Here is a 14,874-nt window from a genome sequence, read left to right on the forward strand (position 1 = left end):
GGAACGGATAGACAGAGAGACTAAGAGAAATATAATACTGAAATTGGATGACATTCTTTTCTTTTCTAGTTCACATGAAGTTCGATATTCTGGGATTAGCATTGAAAGAATAAAAAAAAAAATAGAACTTTAGGATTTGGATGTCAAGAGAAAAAAGTAAATAAATAAAATAGAAAAATAAAAAATTTTTAAATTAAAAAAAAAAAAAATAAAAATTACCTGAATAAGTGAAATAGCCAGCGCTTTTCCTCTGGATAATTCCTGGACAAGGTTGGATTTCTCTTCCTCCATTGTCTTCTCAGCGCGACTTAATTTCTCTTCCAAATCGGCAACTGCCTGTTTCTTTTCTTCTTTCAACTGTTTGATGACCTCACGAGATTTCTCTAATTGTTCCGTTCCTACAGAATAGAAAACATCACACGAGTTATCATACAAACTCCTTTGACCATCCAGATTATTTGGATTCTTCAGACAACTGTTCTCATCTTGAAAGTGTGATCATGCCATAAAAAATGGCACAATTCTTTTCCCATTGCTTTCCAACTAATATTCAGCTTTCATATTTAAAGTTACTTAAAAAAAAAAAACAGTCTTTCACAGTTGTTTGCAGACAATACTCAACTTCAATCTATGCCCCCTCCCACCCGTATAACCAATACAATATCATCATTTAAGTGCAGTGTGTAGTTATCAGTTTCCTAGTTCTTGAATTCAGGTACCTATGTTCTTTTGTCCATCTATATATATAAAAGTGAAAATGTGTGTATGTATGTTCGCTTTTTGTATATGTCCGAAAAAGGCTTCTTCCTGAGAAGCGATTGGTCGACTCACTTCTTCTTAAAACTTTTTATATCACGTCTAAATGATAATATCTACGAGTTAACGAGGGTCGCCTGTCTATTTAATTTGCTCGACTTTGAAAAGATAAATATTCAACATTGTTCGCTCACCGCATGTGGATTAGACTTTTTTGCATCATAAAAGCGGAACTAATTTTGCTATTCAATTTGGACAATCCCCTTGTTATGGGGAGCTTCCTCCCCCCCAACATCTAGGGGAAACAAAAAAAAAAAAAAAAAAGAAAGAAAGCATTCCCGCAGTAAATAAAATACTACCCTGCAGTCAAAGTTGATCTCATTAAGTCATTAAAATGGGCACCTGCCAATTCTAAATACTTAAATGAATTCAAACGTGTTTCCGTTAGTATTTCGTGGTGGCCCGGTGGTTAACGTCGCACATTTTTTTTTTTACACTTTAATTTCCAACTTTGCCTCAAGGATTCGCGTTGGATCCTTCACACTTAACTACCAAACCTTTTTTTTTATTTTACCCCCCCCCCGACACAAACACCCGGGTGACCACACACACCTCCACACACCCGGGCAACGCTGGGTACCCCCGCTAGTCTATAATATAAATCTCACCTGCCTGTTTAAATGTATGTATGTATGTTTGTATTTCTGCCTAAAACTTTTGACAGAGGTGACAGATTTTCACGAGATTGGTATCATTTTGAAGCTTGACCCTTCGAACAACAAATATAAAAAAACTGGCTAAAAACATTAATTCCTTCACCCTCAACTGGGCACTTTTCTACAGGGAGGGGTCACATTTTTCACTGATATTTTCGAAAGTCATCTCTTTTCGATTGACTAGCCTTAATTTAAACTTGCACCATTTCCGGTTTGACGATGGACGCAACAGCAAAGCTGTCATTTTTTTTTTTTTTTTCACATTATTTTCTTCCTTCACAGTACGGGTTCGAGTCTGCCTGCCTATTACCACTTTTTCCGGGTTTTCTTTTTGCTCAACACACACCTCCAAACATCCGGGCAACGCTGGGCACCCAGGCTAGTTGTTTATAAATGGTTTCAGAGTATCTTATTACTATTCATATTATTTCAGTCCTTCAAACTGTTCTCATCTTGAGTTATATTTGCACAATGTTTCTGCCAATGTAAACACTGATGTGTTTTGTCAAACTCCTTGGGAATCTGCTCAGAATTTCAAACAGAACCGTTTATTTAAATCACATAGGTAGTATGCTCCCATTCCATCAGTCATAACTGGGTAGAAATCCTAAGTAATTTACAATTGTATTTTAAGTATTGCCCACACTGAGGCTTGAGCCTTCAACCTTCAGAAGAGTGTAACTCTTACAACTGAATTTTTCAAGTACTCTGACCCATGCAAGACCCATGGTGCAGTGTTTAGAATACTTAGAAAAATTAATTGTAAAAGTGATATTCTCTTGAAGGTTGAATTCTTAGTATGGGCGACCAAAAAAAAAATACAATTGCAAATTACTTAGGACCTCTATCCAGAAAAAGACCTCTGACATAAAAAGGACATGCTACCCCCCTGAAGTAAATAAAGGATTTCGTTCAAAATTCTGTCCAAATTCCCGAGTTCAACAAGATATGTTTGAAGAAGGTCGGAGGTTACATCGACCAAAACGTTGTGAAAACTACACTCAAGATGAGAACAGTAGTTTGAAGAATCCAAATAATACATATATATATATATACTCCTATAAATTTGGGGTTTTCTGTGTATTGATATTCATATTAAAAACCCTTTCTTCTATTTGGTCCTGGATATGACCTTAAACTATATCCAGTGGTGAGGCCCCAGCTTGCGGGCTTTGGGGAGTGTGGAGCCACCCTTTAATTACCATTGCTCCCAGGTCCACTCTGACCCAGAGTGGTAGTACCTGTTAAGGTCCCAACTATGGGTTAAATAGAAACCAACTTAAAAACAACAAATATATTCTATTAAAAATTTTTCTTCAAAATCTTTGGATTCGGCATTAAATAACCGAAAAAGTGTTGATATGCTGTAAAACAAAAACAACCAACCAACCAACCTTTCTTCTATTTATTTAAAAAGAAAATATAACTTTGTTATATATGGGTCATGGAATTGCATTCATCTGCAAAAGATCTAGCTAATTTGCATATGCTTTTAAACATTCATTTTAATTAATTCCCTATTAGCTTTTTTCGGTTTTCTTATGGAATAATCATCTTTAGTTAACTGTTACGTGTAATTATATTCATGCAGATATTCTACATGATTTATACTTGCATCATATATGCGTAAAAACCTTATAGTAAACACAAAACTCTTTCCATGTATATTTATGTAGACGTATATATTTTTGTTTAAAAAATTTTGCCTACTAAACTCCTCCTAGAGTTTTTGGTCTAGACATGAAACTTCATATATAAGATATTTGAACCTCTGCAAAACTTTATATCTGGGAAAATTGTTATAAAAGTGTGATATATAAAAAAAAAAAAATTAAATTTGTTAGGTGAAGGTTGAACACTGGCATTAAGAAAATTCTAAAGAATACATGCCACAGTAATATTTAAGACTGTGACTAGCAACATCACATCTGAGAGAGAGAAGAAAAAAGGGTCAGGCCAATCAAATTAGAGATATGTTTCTGCACCTTATCGGGAATCCTCAAATGGGACAGAAAATCACTAGACAAAATACTATACCAGTGGCTCCATACATGACAGTAGATTTGATACCAAATATTGTGAGAGCATTTCTAGAGTGATAGAGAGAACAGACTTTATAACAAGAAAGAAATATAATCGTTTGTAGACTTCCAATAATGTTCTTTGTCATTCCTTCACGATGACCTTGTATATTTTTTTCTTCATTGCGGTAATTGCCAATATCACAGATAGATGGCATCTGTTCGTTTCTTTTCTTGGTATTTGTGCAGAATTTGAACCAGATGTAACTAACTAGATGCTCAGCTTTGCTCAGAACACAATGTCAACCGCTGGCTTTCGTATAGCATCACTGATTATCAAAGTTTAACAATGCTACTCAAGGAAAATGCTGAAGAAAACATTGAAATATAATCACAAAAAAAAAAAGTATATATGTAACGAAAATAAAAAAGAAACAACGACCTACCATAACAATTTCTGCTTTATTCTTGTAACAATTTTTTTAGTGAAAAAAAAAAATGTATTTTTTTTTTCACTAAAAAAAATTGAACAAAACTAACAAGAAAACCAATTTTTTTTGTTTTTCATATTTTTTTTTAACAAAAGTTTAAAACAACTTTTTATGTGTTTTTCATGCATTATTTTTTTTGTTATTTTTTTGCATTTTTTTCTTTATTTTCGTAACTAATGTAAAGTAAACTATTTTTTTTTGGGGGGGGGGCAATATGAAACAACATCTTCTGGTGTCTGATCCAAGGTGGAAATATTCATTTTGTATAAAGTTGTTAGGACGTTTGAGGGTGTGCTGTTGTTTACTTAATTTATTGATATTTTTTTTATTCCAATATTTTCCAGAGAGATCATCTGCTTCTTTACCATGCATTGATTGGCTAATTTATGCCTTATGTCAGATTACAGTCAAACCCAAGCGCATGGCATCATGTTCTAAACAAAGGCAAGCAGACAGTTATGTCTGGTTCAAATTCTGCACAAATATCCTGATTTTTGGGGTTACTTGGATAATGCAATTGAAGTACAAGGAGGAGCTGGTGTTAATGTGATTGCAAGAATCAGGAGTGGAAGGAGTGTTAAACGTAGACCTTGGGTTTACTTCTATCAGCCTTGTAACTCTCTCTTTTCTTATTTCGTCCTTTAGTCCTCACATTCCATGAGTGATGTTTCTGGCAAAGGATGAAGAACTGCCATTTTCTGGGTTCAAATCTATCTAAGAATTATCATTGTTTGATCTTGAAGTGGTATTTCTTTCTTTTTTATCTTCTTATATCAAGTAGCTTCATGCCTTGTCTGGAGTGATTTCCATAAGGAAAAAAAATGAAAGTTCAGAGAATTTATTAACCGAGTGTTACCACTATGTGCATGCAGTATTATGCATTGAAGTGAAACCTGACCAGTGAGGGTTGAGGACATGCATTGCATGGAGAGAAATGATATGGTTTGCATTTTAAAGACATGATGATTTTGGAGGAAGATTAAATCTGGACAGTTTAGAAAGATGTGTACAGAACAGAAATGGTTAAAGGAATGGATGAGAGTTCTTGGGTTAAAACAGTTGAGATAGCAAGGTTAGTTCAATAGGAAGAAATGAGATGATCGCATTTGAGAGAAAGATGGTGTAACACAAAAAAAAAAAAGGAAGAAAAAAATGGCAAGCAAACAAAGTGACTCTGTAACACGCACGCAACAAGTTTCCAAGGATTCTTCTACAATAGTCTGTCTGCGGACTCCATGCGGCCTACTTTTACGCAGTTGAGGCCCACTTAATCTGCACATGAGCAGCGAGATTTTGTGTCAGATTACGAGATCACTAGTTATAAAAGTTGTGGGCGCTACCATTTGATCCCTTCTCCCCCTCCCCCCAGCAGCTTGATTCCATATGATGCGCGGCCACTTGAATGGTAAACCCATTTCTTGGTTTCCACAATTTTCCCTACAGATGGATAAAAACCTGGTAAAAGATAAAGTTAATTTCTAAAAGCTGGTCAACAAATACTAGCATGTAAAACAGATGTTAAACCAAACATTATTATTATTATTATGGTGGTGGTGGTGATGATGATGGTGATGACTAGGGCTGTGACAACAGCATATTTTTTTTATTCTTTTGATGCTCAAATATATCCAGCACAGATACACTTAATCAATCAAGAACCACATCAGTCTATATAAAAACATATGATATTAATGGATATATACTAGAGTCAAAACAATGAAAAGAATATGCTGTTGTCACAGCCCTAGTGATGACTACCAGTAACTTTCTAACCTTGTTTCTCCAGTAACTCCTTCTGTTGTGTGAGGTCATCGATTTGTTTACGAATGGACTGCAATGAATTCCTCGTCTCACTTAATTCTTTGTCCTTCTCCTCGATGGCTTCATGCACTTGTTTCTTCACCTCAGCAATGGCTAGTTCGCGGTCAGCTTCCAATTGCTCAATCACTTCACGGGCTTGAGCAATTTGCTTTTGCAACCGCAAAACCTCCTCACTGTTCCCAGCAGGTGACTGGAAAAAAAAAATTTTTGTTTTTAAAGATTGATTTGTTGCAAACAGAGTTGGGTAGAAACAAGTTAGATTCATCATAAAAAACGCTGAAATATCTTTTAATTTATGCAGATTTCATATTTATTATTACCTGTTGATTATTATATTGTGCCCAATATATGGTAGTTTTTTTCAAAAATATGACTTGGATGCAACCAAAACATATAGCTTTCCAGCATTATTTGTTACTATTTGAGCTAAGTCCATATACATATAAAAACTATAAAAATGATGTTGGTAAAGATATAAATATATATATATATGCCACTTAGACATGCTAAGTTCCTTTTTTTTTTAATTTTGGCCCTCAGCAGCTATTTTTACCAGCTAAAAAACAAATCAAATCTAAATCCCCTTCATATTAAGTTTTAAGTCTGTAGACCAAAAAATGATATAGTAATTTGATAGAGACCATTCCACAAACAGACAAACAAGGTCACTTAAAATAGTCATATTATTTAAATTATTCAGACTATTGTTATCATCTTGAGTGTTATTTTCACAATGTTTGGGTGAATGCAATCTCTAACCTTTAGGTGTATCTTTCTCTCAAACTCTGGAATCTTCTGTCGAACATCGGAATCTGCATAATGGACCAAATACTTAGTAAAATTCAGTTTTAAAGTTACACTCTTCTGGAGGTTGAAGGTTCAATCTTCAGTGCAAGCAATACTCAGAATACAATTTTTTTTTAAATTTTTTTTACACAGGCATCACCACGTTATCAAGGCCAAGAGGTTACTCGAGGATAAGGGTTAAAGAGTGTACAGTAGCAATTGGACAATATAGTAATCATTAGTAATGAAAATTCGGTAAATTTGTTAACTTATATGGAACGGCTCATCAAGAACTTATTTACGTTAGACTTGAAGACAACCATATTGTAGTCAGCCGGAAATATCCAAATTTACTAAAATTGCAAATTACTTAAGACTTCTACCCATTCATGGCTGACAGAACAAGAGCATGCTACTCCTGTGGATTAAATAAAAGGTTCAGTTTGATGTTCCATAAAGATTCCCGAGTTCGACAAGAATCACCTGAAGAAAGTTTAAGATGACATCAACCAAAATGTTATGAAAATAACACTGAAAATGAGAGCAGTAGTCCGAAAAATCCAAATAATATGAATAATCAATCCTCATCTAAAAAATTCACAAACATTGAAACAATTCTTTGAATCTTCTTCAGTTTTCTGTTTTTACTTTTTCTCTACTTTCCTCTGGCTTTTCTTTTCCCTTTTGCAAAACTAAAATAACAATTTTCTTCTACAAAACAACCAAACCGAACACCATGTATAAATATTTTAAGATATAAATAATTCGAAGCATAAAAACTTTGAACAGAAACAGTCATAAATATGTATGTCCCCAATTTATATGCCAAATCTCTATATGACCCTCCTGCCCTAGGTAGATAGAGCGAGGACACACAAGAATCCTTAAAAAACTTCTAATACAAATATCCAAATTTACTAAAATTAAAACCGAATCTATATATCTATGAAAGTGAACGTGTCTGTGTACAATTCCCTATGCAATAACTCTGTTAATTTTTAGTCTACAGGCTCGAAATTTGATATACAGGGTACTGAGATTTGGGAAAATCGATGTGATCGGTTTTCGGACAGAAATTTGGCTGTTAAGGGGTCAAAGTTCAACGATTTGACCTTTGAGAACTCTACCAAACTCCTGACAATTTTGGGTCTATGCACTTGAAATTTTAGATATAGGTTCCTTCGACATGGATCTAACTTAATAACTTGATTTGAGCCCAAAACAATAAATTTTAAGGGGTCATAATAGGGGTCAAAGTTTAAAAAAATTTACCTCTGCGGTCTCTTCAAAATTACTCAGACAATTTCTGGTCTAAATATTTGAAATTTTACATAAAGGGTATTCAGAGATAGGGCAAGCTTTTTCATCAGTTTGGGTCGAAAATTTTTAGTTACCAATATATAAATCTATGTATGTATGTATGTATGTATGTCTGTTTGCATGTCTGCCTTAAACTTTCAATAGAGGCGACGGATATTACCAAGATCAGTATCGTTTTAAAGTTCGACCTTTCATACGACAAATATCGAAAAATTGGCTAAAAACATTAATATCTTCCCCGTCAACTAGACACTTTTCTCCAGGGGGGGGGGGCACTTTTTTTTGCCGATATTTTTGAAAGTTATCCTCTCCTTTAGATTGTCTAGCCTTAATTTTAAAAAATGTTGCTTCCGGTTTGGCGGTGGTCGTAACAACATAAACGTTACGTTTTACCCAGTTCTTTTCCTCCTTGGCGGTACGGGTTCGAGCCTGCTTTCCTACTACCACTTTTTTTTTTTTTTTTTTTTTGCTGAGCATACACATCCAAACACCCGGGCAATGCCGGACTGAAATGCTCGTATATAAAACACTAATTCACAGAGATTTCAAAAAGTTAGATGTGTTTATAAGTTTGCATGTTTATATGTTTGGCTGTTTATGCATTTATATGTTTATAAGTTGATGTGTTTATGTGTCGGTACGTTTATGTGTCGATATGTTTTTTGCTAATATTTATCCTTTGATAAAAAGAGCATATCTTTGAAAATATATGGATTAAGGATTTTTTTTTTCTTTATTATAATTACACATTTGAATTTTTGATATATTGTAATTTATTTGTTCATCATCAATTTTGCTTATTTTATATATTTATATCTTTTGCGGGTAAAAAATTTAATAGCGGCAATATTAAGACCAAAATTGTTTAACATAATGAAATTAAAAGGTAAAAAAAAAAATGAAAAGGCTACAGTTTCGCACCTCGCTCAACAGTGCTAAACTAAATCAAGGTTAGGAAATTGCAATTAAAAATATGAAAAATATGGGAGATAAAAAAATTCCTCATTTTTTACCTTTTAATTTTATCATGTTAAACAAATTTGGTCTTTGAGTATATATATATATATATATTAAATTTGCCTTTACATAAGCAGTAGTATCTTGCTACACAGTCATGAGCATGTTTCGGTCTACTAGTATTTACTAACTAGAGACCTCTTCAGGCAGCAACTCTTATTTTCGAAAACAGAATTCTAAATTTAGATTTAGATGACTGTGTAGCAAAGCAACATACTACTGCTTATGTAAAGGCAAATTTAAAATGTAACTTGCTCTACTTCTGTATTGAGCACTCTTGTATAAACCTCATTATATTTCACTGGTTACCCTACCTTTGGAAAATAGCAACCTCAAATTTATATATATATATATATATATATATATATATATATATATATATATATATATATATATATAGAGAGAGAGAGAGAGAGAGAGAGAGAGAGAGTGAGAGGGAAAGAACAAAATGCCACAAATAATAAATACCCCGGATTGATCTCCTTCATATTTTTTCAGCTGCGTTTTCAAGTTTTCATTCTCTGTATTCAGTTCACTTGTTCGTTCTTTATTGTTTTTAATAATTTCTTGACACTTACTGAGCAACGTCTCTAAGCGTTTCACCTGCAAGTAAAGCATAAACAAATACATAGGTATTTTAGGGTAAAAATCAATAAGTTCCACAAACTATTATTACCAATTATGACATCACAATCCAACTCACCACCGAAGGGGGGGGGGATATATGTCAGCATCAGGATGCTGTTTGGAGGTAAGTGCTCAGTACTCACTTATCAATCTTCAGGATAATAACGGATCAATGATCAGATAGATGTGCTTCGCTTGAACAGTATTTTTCACATCAGAAAGTAATGCTTTATAAACACATAAAATTCAGATTTTTTTTCACGGTTTTAAAAATTTGCTACAGTAGCTTCACTTAAATATTTGTAATTTGTAAACAAATAATCCGATTGGGCGGAAATTTTTACATATGCAATTTGAAGGTTAGTACTTTATGAAAAAATTTTTAATTTTTTTAGTAGTGCTATTTATATGTTAGATACAGAACTTATTGCGTGATGTGAATCATTTTCTTACCTTCTCCTGGAGAGCAATAGATTTGTCTGCTTGAGGTTCATTGGTGGTTTCAGTTGGGGGAGGAGTTTCTCCATCTTTAGGGGAATCCTCACTAATTGGATCCTTTCCTTCTTTTAGGAGTTTTACCTACATCGAAATTATAGAAATATACATATCTTATTTATCACATATACATATCTTATGTATAGAATTTCATCCAATAATTTCAACAAATTCAAAAGTTGTTTTTAAATTACATAAAATTTCATTCAATAATTTTTACAGGCTCAAAAATTTCCTAAGTATTTGCATAAGTAAAGAATCCTGAATAAAAATTCAATTTTTGAATAAGTTAAAAAAAAAAAAAATTCCTGACTGAAACTCTTCACTTCAGAATTGGAAAGTCGACAAAAAATAATCAGAATCATAAGTTGGTTTAAGGAAAAAAAAAAAAAAACGATTCCTGCAAAAATTTCCACTTCTGATTTCTTGCCTCTGAGGTGGGCAGTCAGCTAGAAATAAGTGATTCTTTATTCAGGTTTAAAAGGAAAAAAAAAAACAAGTGAAGCATGCACGGTTCCTTGTGAGTGCACAGTGAACGAGGCATAAAAAAAAAAAAAATGACTAAGTTCAGCATTTGCCCCCCCCTCCCCCATTTAGCCCCAAAGTCCCCAGGGAACGTCAAATCCTGGTGAAAATGAACAAACAGTGCAGTTTTAGGCCTTAAAATATGTAAATTTGAGTTTTGCATCATGCAAAAAAGATTCCAAGGCGTAGTTATTGAGAGAAGTGTGGACAGACGAACGGACAAGGGTGAATTTACAGGTCCACCCTCCTTTTGTCGGGGGACCAAAAAACATGTTAGAGTCACTAGTACAGAAGGTTGGTATGGTGTGTTGAAAAAAAGAGGGGGGTAGCAGTTCTGTATGCTTCCATAGGATGTATCTACCAAAAGATATTGTAGATATATTTTTTTACTTGTCAGAAATTAAAAATGCTGCTCGTCATGCTTTATTGTTGAGTTTGTCTCAAGTCACAACAGTGTTGCTGTTTTATACGTCACAATGTCCAAAAAAGAACAACCACAGGCGTGACCATCATCAATAGATCGCCATTGCTACAGCTCAAACTCCTGATTTCTTTATAGATTGCTGAAATCCCATCCAGGTTCCATATATCAGATATTTAATTTTTTTTTTTTTTTTTTTTTTTTTTTTTACTCACGTTCATCCCTAACAAAGCATATTGCCACTTGGACATAAGGGACTACTATTTTGGGCCATGCCTAGAAAAGATTAACAAGATGTTGGTTTACATTACATTTAAACTTCCGCATATGAGTACAGTCAGGGAAGCAGGTAGCAAGAAGGGAATTCTAAAATTTAGCTGTTTAAAGGAAAAAAAAAAAATATTAGAGTAGAAAGTTTTCTGTTATTTAGGGACCGCAGTGAAGGAGTGAGATTTTATTGCTAAGCAGTGTTTGTCGGGGATATGTACGTCAAGGAGGAACAAGTACAACAAGTTCATCAGAGCACTTTTGAGTGTAAAGTCATTCTTGAAATCAAAAATGTTGTTCCAAGCAAAAAACAACGGCAGCATATGTTTAGAAAAGATTTCTCGGACAAAGAATTAATCCAGTTACCATCAACATAAAACATACTAGTGCCTTCAACGAGATTCAGTTGTTTTAGAAAACTGTTCTGGCATTCGATTGGTTCGTTTTTATCACACATCGTTATAAAAAGAATCACCCAAACTTATGGCAGCATATCCTTCTAATATTTCCAAAATTCTTAGACATCTCCAAGGCCTGTGGACCTGATCTCATCTTTGTCAACTAAGCTCCAACCCCTGTCCCATTGCCGCAATGTTGCATCTGTATGCCTCGTTGTACTTGTGCCTCCTCAACATGCATATCCTCAACAAACCCGCTTAGCAACAAAATCACACCCCTTCACTGTTGAGGTCCCTAAATGCCAGAAAGCTTTCTACTCCAATAGTTTCTTCCCTCGAACAGTTAGACTTTGGAATTCCCTTCCTTCTACCTGCTTCCCTGACTGTACTGATATGCAGAAGTTTAAATGTAATGTAAATTAACATCTTGTTAATCTTTCCTATGCATGGTCCCAAATAGTAGCCCCTTATGTCATGTCCAAGTGACGATATGCCTTGTTAGGGATGAACGTAAGTAAAAAAAAAAAATAAATAAAATATTGCCAACAGTAACGTCAATAAGTGAAAGTAAAATAGGGTATACATAAAGAATAAGAAAAAGATGAAAAATAAATCGTACCTGCATCTTGAGAACATTAACCTGTTCATCTTTTTCGTCTAACATAAGGCGATAATTTTCTTCAAGGTCTCGTTTGGCTAACTTATCCAAATTGATTTGTTCTTTTAATTCGGAGATTCTTCGGAAAGACTTGTCTTGTGTTTGACCCAAAGTATTCTAAACAAAGACAAAACAAAAAATAACATATTCAAATAAGAATTGAACCCTAACCCGACATTTTCCTAATTCGACAATACCTAGTGTTGTAGTTGGCATGAGTGGATACCTAGCTTCCACCAAACGAGGAAGTTTCTTGGGAATATCATACTAAGTAATGTAGTTCAATATAGTTTTAGAATATTTATGATTATCGGAGTCTATCTCCAAAATCCCTTGTAAGAATTTGTAACATATTTCCCTTCTATGAATGTCCGGCGCGTGTAGATACTACACTTTGATCCTAGCTTAAAGGCCAGTAAAGTATATTTTAATCCAAGTTTCACACTTAACAATGACATCAGATAAATTTTTTGAAATTAATTTTTTTTTTTTTTTCATTGCATCTTTGGTGATTGGGTGATCTCATCTTTTACAAAAGAGGTGGAAGGTAATAATATACGTATGAATATGAAATTGCCTTGGTGCATTATCATATCAATAGTGTGTCCGTGACGTTAAAAATTGCAGCAACATTTTTTTTATTCCATTATAACCTTCCTAAAATTTTTACAATTATATTCACTTGTAAAAAAAAAAATTAAAAAAAAAATAAACAGCTGTATGGTTTTTACAAACATTAATACTTCAAGTTAGCTGCTGCTGATGCTTGACATTGACATATGAGGTGCCTTCAATAAGTTTCCAGACTTTTTTTTGTACAGGTATTTAAGATTGTTATAAACTCTTAAAAATTCATATGTTATTGCTATACATCTTATGAGATGACTGACCAATTTTTTATGATTTCAGGTCCAAATGAATAGCTACAGCAGGAATTGGAATACACCCTACTAAAGCCTGATTGTCACAGCTGGTGAATTTCAAAAATGCAATCCAGACGTGAGGACACTTGAAAACAACAATATGCAATAAAATTCTGTTTTAAATTTGGAAAAAAAAATGCCACAGAAACGTGTAGAATACTTCAGACTGCTTTTGGACCATCTTACATAAATCGAGCATCAGTTTTTGAATGGCATAAGAGATTCAAGGAAGGCAGGGAGCCTATGAAAAATGATGAGAAGCAAAGTTCATTGTCCAAATAAAAAAATTTCATGGATAAGGACCATCGTGTGTCTGTAGAGACAACAAGCGCACAGTTTGATGTCAGTGTGGGAACTGTAAACACAATTATTCGTGAGGAACTGAAGATGTGGAAGATTTGTGTGAATACACCAGTCCACAACTCCATCCTTGTGACAGAATATTTGACTAAGATGGGCATCAAAACGGTTCCTCACCCTCTATAATCCAGACCTTGTTCCTTGTGACTTTTGGTTATTCCCTAAGCTCAAGGTAAACCTTAGAGGCTATTGCTATGAAATAATTAAGGAGATGAAGAGGCTTTAACGAGGGTTATTGAAATGCTCACACAAGAAAACTTCCATGGAGCCTTCCAGAAGTTGTTGCAACAGTACAACAAGTGCATTGCAGCTGGAGGAGATTACTTCGAAGGGGATTAGAGTTTCAAGTGCGTACCATCAATAAAAACGCTATACGAAAAAGTCTGGAAACTTATTGAATGCACGTCGTACCAGTATTAATTATTATCTAGTCAGTTCATCGCTTGGATAGTCATTCTCTTGATTTTTCTTCAATATTTTTTATAAATTTTCTTAATATAGTTGGAGTCTGATCGTTGGGAAACATATCCAACTCAAGGTATTCTCTTCTTTCAAACAATGTCATTTATAGAAACTAGCAGGACCTGTGGAGATTCCACAGAAAACCCTTTTATATGTAATATATTGATGTTGGCATTCTGTGGATGTTCGGCATAAATGGAGACGCCCTGATATTATTGTAGCTCTTTTGTTAAAACTGCAAAAGTTAGCAGAGACGCACAGCGTAGCCCGGTCATAAAATACGCTTAAATATGATATTTTAATTCATGCAGATTTCATATATTATTACAGAGTCAATTTTCTATCAATTTTTATATATTATAAAGTTGCGATTTCAAAAATAAAAAAATATATCCATATGACTTTGGTGCCTAAATCGAAATGTAGATTCCATGAACAAAGCTTCTTTCTTAGAACTGCACACCTGTGGAACTCTCTGTCGCTTGCCTGTTTCCCTCCTGACTTCAACTTGGATGTCCAACATAAACAAATTCCTGATGAACCGCCCCCTTAAGTAATGACACTTTATCAAATCTCTGATACTAACTATTACTACGATACTATCCCATTGATTACTGTACACACAATAACCCTTATCCCCGAGTGGCTTCTGGGCCTTCATAAGTGGTAACATCCATGTAAGAAAAAAAAAAATGATCTTCCATTTTTGGGCTCTAGTATTTTAAGGCACTTTAAAAAAAAAATAAATAAAAAAAAATTTATGGGAGATAAATTCTGTGTGTGGGGTAGGAATTCTATGTTTCTAGACTA

At 34.0% G+C, this 14,874-nt stretch overlaps 1 protein-coding gene across 5 annotated transcripts in view; it reads right to left on the reverse strand.

The window, feature by feature from the left end:
* LOC145263827 (uncharacterized) overlaps positions 1-14,874 on the reverse strand; it is a 242,305-nt gene that overhangs the window by 152,972 nt on the left and 74,459 nt on the right. For all 5 annotated transcript variants that reach the window (XR_013864604.1, XR_013864602.1, XR_013864603.1 and 2 more), the window contains exons 5-9: positions 12,281-12,436; positions 10,009-10,134; positions 9,397-9,531; positions 5,758-5,995; positions 220-398 (exon numbers count right to left, since the gene is read on the reverse strand). Coding sequence is in view for 2 of the 5 variants with exons in the window: in XM_080120894.1 (XP_079977020.1) it covers positions 220-398; positions 5,758-5,995; positions 9,397-9,531; positions 10,009-10,134; positions 12,281-12,436 (834 nt within the window). In the remaining 3 variants the exon portion in view is untranslated. The remainder of the gene's footprint in view (positions 1-219; positions 399-5,757; positions 5,996-9,396; positions 9,532-10,008; positions 10,135-12,280; positions 12,437-14,874) is intronic.

The sequence above is a fragment of the Euprymna scolopes genome, chromosome 39 (genome assembly GCF_053919585.1).
Source record: "Euprymna scolopes isolate OS-2025 chromosome 39, ASM5391958v1, whole genome shotgun sequence".
NCBI lineage: Eukaryota > Metazoa > Mollusca > Cephalopoda > Sepiida > Sepiolidae > Euprymna > Euprymna scolopes.